The sequence below is a fragment of the Pistacia vera genome, unplaced genomic scaffold (assembly GCF_008641045.1).
Source record: "Pistacia vera cultivar Batoury unplaced genomic scaffold, PisVer_v2 Contig59, whole genome shotgun sequence".
NCBI lineage: Eukaryota > Viridiplantae > Streptophyta > Magnoliopsida > Sapindales > Anacardiaceae > Pistacia > Pistacia vera.
The window spans coordinates 1437880-1443385 of NW_022196434.1; the positions used below are offsets into that span (position 1 = coordinate 1437880).

The 5506-nt window shown below is 37.7% G+C and overlaps 1 protein-coding gene across 1 annotated transcript; it reads left to right on the forward strand.

Moving 5' to 3' along the window:
* Nucleotides 1-2261: 2261 nt before the first annotated feature.
* LOC116109834 (LEAF RUST 10 DISEASE-RESISTANCE LOCUS RECEPTOR-LIKE PROTEIN KINASE-like 1.1) lies at nt 2262-5203 on the forward strand. Its single transcript, XM_031396069.1, has 4 exons — nt 2262-3402; nt 3613-3651; nt 3775-4032; nt 4137-5203. The coding sequence occupies exons 1-4, from the start codon at nt 2664-2666 to the stop codon at nt 5144-5146; spliced, it is 2046 nt and encodes a 681-aa protein (XP_031251929.1). The 5' UTR covers nt 2262-2663; the 3' UTR covers nt 5147-5203.
* Nucleotides 5204-5506: the final 303 nt, after the last annotated feature.

Here is a 5506-nt window from a genome sequence, read left to right on the forward strand (position 1 = left end):
CTATTGTTCATATTTTGTAAATGTTCCAATCATAGCCTACTTATCGGTATTATAGTTGAGGATTAATCATTTGATGATACGGTTGAACGAAATAGAGAGTAATACGAAAACAAAATAACAGACAAACAGACAAATCATAAACAGTAAAACAAGAGAAGAGATAAAGCGCAATTTACCTTAGTTTACCCAATTAACAGACTATGTCCAGCAGAGTCAATATTGTCTCACCTCTCGTTTACAATAAAGTAATTTACCCTATGATTGCTATCACCCATTGCAAGAGAAAAATGAGTTTATATATTAGGTTTGAAAGACTAAAACCTAGTATTACATGGATCTTATTCTTAAGCTCAAAACTAATAAGAAATAACTTAAAGAAATCTTTCAACAGTTATACATGGAAAAAAAACCCAAACCATTTATGAGACTCCTTTATGTGTTTGCGTAACCCATTAATGCTGTCGACAATTCCAACAAGATTTGTTAAACCCCTTTCTCCTTTTCGCACCTTTTCTTGAATTCGCAAAAGGACCACCGAACTTATCCGAAGTTTGTGGACCATAAGTTTGTCTGTTTGGAATGAACAAGATGGGTAATCATATTTTGTCCATTATGTTATGAATTTTTTAAACAAAGGGATCAGATTTTTCATTTCTTTGTCTCCTTTATCCAAAACCAAATGTGTCAAGCAAGTTGCGAGTGGCAAGGGTACTTGAGATCCATCAAAAAGGTTTTTGCAGAGTAGGGAATCGGTCAAGTCTTTTGTAGTAGTACTCATTTATTATTACAGTAAGGGAGTTGAAAAGTTTCGCATTGCCTTTTGGTAACCTTGAGCGAACCCCATCTTGCACTGGTTTCCTTCTGGTTCTCTGAGTCTTCTCTATGCAATTTCCAAGTCAACTGGCGTATTTGGATGGCTCAAGTTTTATATATGGAGGAAGAATTGAGTGCAAAGCCTTGGAAGTAGCAATAGTTGATCCTGTTGTTACTTCTGTTACCAAAGTAGAGATGGATCATCTCTCTTACATTCTGTTTTTTTTTTTTTTTTTGTTTTATCTGTTCTTTTGCTTGGCTTTGTCTTTACAGCGAATATACACTGTAGTTAACAAAATTTACTAACGGATCTGGCTTATGGGTGAGAAAGTGGTATTTTGAAACTTTATGGGTGGGAATGTATCATTAAGACAAACCTTGGATGGGAAAAATTCAGATTTACTCTTTCTGTAAATGTTCTAATTATGGCCTACTTATCAATATTACTTTTGAAAATTGATCCTCTTTTATGAGTTCACATCCAAATGGTGATTGATACTTGTGTCCAACACGTTATCCCTTTTCACACCTTAATCTTGAATTTTCAAAAGGACCACCGAAACATCTCTAGAGTTTTGGACCATTTAATGTAGTTTCTATAATCAATCAGAGTTCCAATGCCCAGAGTTTACACGCTTCCAAAAAATTTCCATTTTGTCTGCAAGAACTCCCAACACTCCCATATCCACTATAGTATCCCAAGTGGTCATTTTCCAAGCTTCAAGCAAGAGGGAATGTACATTGTGAAATGATCTAAAGAGTATTTAGAACCAAAAGAAAACCAAACACATGCAAACAACAAAATAACAGTTAGAACAAAATAGTAATAAAAAAGAATACGTGCAATTTATTTTGATTCACTCAAATCTGGGTTACGATATTATTTCAATATTTTATTAGTCTATCATTTATACAAGAGAATAATGTGTTTATATATTAGATATAATAAGAGAAATCTAAAACTACGATTAAGAGTTCTATTCTTTAGGGAAATCTTATAACAGGTATTCATGGTACAAGCTTAAACAGCTTATAGGCCTGGGGCCCTGCCCCTGTCCTCCCCACTGACCAGGCAGTGGGACCCGTGTGCGTTGCCCCTTACAGACGAATCTCTTATTGTTGAAGTGATTGCCAATTCTAACACATTGTAAATTCGTAGTTACTGTAGCTATCTCTTCTTGTTCTTTTTTGAGGGTCTGCAATTGTTATACTAGTGTTCATTTCTGTAACTGTTCAAATCATGGCCTACTTATCAGTGTTACTGTTGAGAATTAACCCTCTTTTATGAGTTCACACCCAAATTGTGATTGATACTTGTGTTCAACACCTTTTCCCTTTTCACACCTTACTCTTGAATTTTCAAAAGGGCCACCAAAACTTCTCTTAACGGTTCCTAATTTGTTTGGTAATGAACAAGATGGAGAATCACTTAATGGCCATTAATTTATCAATTTCTAATCATGGAGCCAAGATCTTTCATTTTTCCCTGTCGTTTATCTAAACGCGTAAAGCAAGCAGCGGGCAAGACAACTTGAAATCCATCAGAAAGGTCTTTCCAGAGTAGTCAATCGGTCAAGTCTTTTGAGAGTAATATACAGAGGTTTTACATTTGTCTTCGGGTAACCTTCAGGAATACCCGAAGTTGCGCTCGTTTCCTTCTGATTCTCTAAGTCTTCTCTATGTAATTTCCAAGTCAACTGGCGTGTTTGAATAGATAAGGCAACTCAAGTTCTATATTGAGAAGTAAGTGAGTGCAGAAACTCAAGTTCTATATTGAGAAATAAGTGAATGCAAAAGACTACAGAAATAGCAATAATTGATCCTGTTGTTACTTCTGTTACCGAGTGGAGATGGTTCGTCTCCCTTACATTTTGTTTTTTGTTTTCTCTTTTTTTTTACTTCTGCTTCTTTGCTTGGCTCAAGAAGAAAAGAGAGTGAATCAAAGATGTCCAGGTTTCCCTTGTGGTTTCTTGGGCGATATTAGATTCCCCTTCTCCAATCGAACGCATCCGGAGTGTGGGTTGCTGATTGTAGATAACTGCACTGAAGATGTTCAGAAGATTCAGTTGGGGAAGGATGTGCCGTGGTTTAATGTTGCAGCCATTTCTCAGGATAATATGATCAAGCTTTATGACAAAAATTCTGAAGAACAGTTGAAGAATTGTAGCCCCAAATCCTTGAAAACTTTAATTCTTCCCATCTCTCCTTTTCTCTCTTTTCATCTGCCCTACAATCAATCAGTGTTCCAATGCCCCCGCGGTTACAGGCTCCCCCAAAATTTCCGTTTTGGCTGCAATAATTCCCAACACTCCTATATCTTCTACAGTAGGCCAAGTGATCAATTTCCAAGCCCTCATAATTGTTCACCTGTAAACTACCGAGTGAATAAGACTCAGAAAAGTGTTACATACTCTGATTTGTTTACGGGTTGGTTCTCTTTGAAAGTGAATGTAACGGATGAATGTTATGACTGTTTTTTTGCGGTAGGGCAATGTCAAACTGATCGCAAGGGAAACTTTCGATGTTCTGTGACAGGAAGAACAAACTCCAATATATCTTACCCTCGAAGAACACACATCACAAATCACGGTGAAGTACTACGACCGGTTCCTGGTTACTACATATTTTGCTTTCCATGTTTTACATATTGGTTTCTTGTTTTAATATTTTACTTGTCAAATTTCATAGATTTGAATGAGCTGCATTAATTTTTATACCTATTCCAACAAACAAACTCTTCTCTTCGCCAACTGGGTTTCTGAACTAACACTATTTCTTTTTCTGTAACTTTTATTGCAGGAAATGGAAAATCTAATATGAAGCTACGCCTTGGAATAGGTAATACACCTCTTGAAGGTTCTCTGCAACTTTCAATGATAAACATTCGATTAGTATTTTGTGGTTTTCCTCTAAAAAAGTGTTGTGGTAAAAAAGCTTATAGCGTTTCTTTCTCCTGATCAGGTATTGGAGTTGGAGGATCTATTCTGACTGTGGCTCTGTCGATATTTATTATTTGGCGACGCAAGAAACAAAAACATACTTCCACAAGCTTCAATTCAAGAAATAGTTCTTCAGATCCCTCCTCAAGATCAGACCTGGAAGTGGGTGGTGTCTACTTTGAGGTCCCCATATTCTCCTACTCTGAACTTGCAAAAGCCACCAACAATTTTAGTGATGAGAAAGTACTTGGAAATGGAGGCTTTGGAACGGTATACTACGGTAAGAAGATACAATTTTTTATGTACTTGCTAAATGCTAGTAGAAGGAAGAAATTGGAACACTTTACAGGTTGCTAAATAGCCTATTTGATCCTTTTCAATCAGCAAAACTTCGAGATGGAAGGGAAGTTGCGGTCAAGCGCCTAAATGAGAACAATTACAAAAGGGTTAACCAGTTCATGAATGAAGTAAAAATCCTCACGCGTTTGCGCCATGGAAATCTTGTGTCCCTATATGGCTGCACTTCACAGCACAGTCAGCAGGGTCTCCTTCTTGTATATGAATATGTTTCCAATGGAACTGTTGCAGATCATCTCAGAGGTGATCTTGGGAAGCCTGGTTCATTAGCAGATCATCTCAGACGTGATCTGGAGAAGCCTGGTTCATTAGCATGGCCTATTCGTATGAAGATCGCAATAGAAACAGCTAGTGCATTGGCCTACCTCCATGCTTCTGATACCATACATCGCGATGTGAAAACTAAAAACATTCTTCTTGACAACAATTTCTGTGTAAAAGTTGCTGATTTCGGGCTCTCAAGATTCTTCCCAGCTGATGTTACTCATGTCTCAACCGCTCCACAGGGTTCTCCAGGCTATGTTGACCCTGAGTATTATCATTGTTATCAGCTAACTGATTGGAGTGATGTATATAGCTTTGGAGTTGTTCTGATTGAGCTCATTTCATCAATGCCTGCTATTGATAAAAAAAGGAACAGACATGAGATCAACTTGGGTTACTTCGCAATAAACAGGATCCAAAAAGGTGCAATCGAAGAGCTGGTCGACCCACGCCTTGGATACCTATCAAATAAAGAAGTTAGAAGAATGACAACTTTAGTTGCAGAGTTGGCATTTCTATGTCTGCAACAGAACAAGGAAATGAGACCTCCCATGGTTGTTGTTTTGGATGAACTGAAGAGAATTGAAAGTGGAGAGTGGAAACTGGAAGATGTGAAAGAAGAGAAAGATAACAATGATGTGTTGAACAGTATGGAGCCAGCACCAGATTGTGATGATCTTGCCTTGTTGAAGGACAAGAGGGTTTCATCTTCACCTATTTCTGTTGCTGCAAAATGGGTTAGTAGCAGCACTAGACTCAATGTGAGTTACTAATATATCTGCTTTCTGCAGCTGGAATTTGAGCACATCTGCTCTTATTTTTTGTGTTGTCCATAGAATTNAGACCCAGAAAGGTGGCTCCCCAGGAGAGAGAGGTCAAGTTACAGGCCTAAGAGAAAGGATAAGAGAGCTGCTCAAGTGAGAGGCTCTCAGGGTGCAGTTGCTAAAGACAAACATGAAGCTGGTGCCTCAGGTACTAATTCTAATGCTTCAAATTCAACATCAAGCCAAGTTAGTAGTTCCAAAGGAGCTTCACAGAATGCTGGACAGCAATCCAAGGCTTCATCCAAGTCTTCAAGAAAGAAGTCTAGGAATTAATTGGTAAGGAACCATAATTTTAGTTAAATATTTTAA

Excerpts from the sequence above, each read along its gene's own strand:
- LOC116109834 (XM_031396069.1), top strand. The coding sequence starts at position 2,664 with ATGGTTCGTCTCCCTTACATTTTGTTTTTTGTTTTCTCTTTTTTTTTA. Across the intron at positions 3,652-3,774 it reads GAAGCTACGCCTTGGAATAG|GTATTGGAGTTGGAGGATCT; the intron begins GTAATACACCTC and ends TCTCCTGATCAG. Across the intron at positions 4,033-4,136 it reads CTTTGGAACGGTATACTACG|CAAAACTTCGAGATGGAAGG; the intron begins GTAAGAAGATAC and ends CTTTTCAATCAG.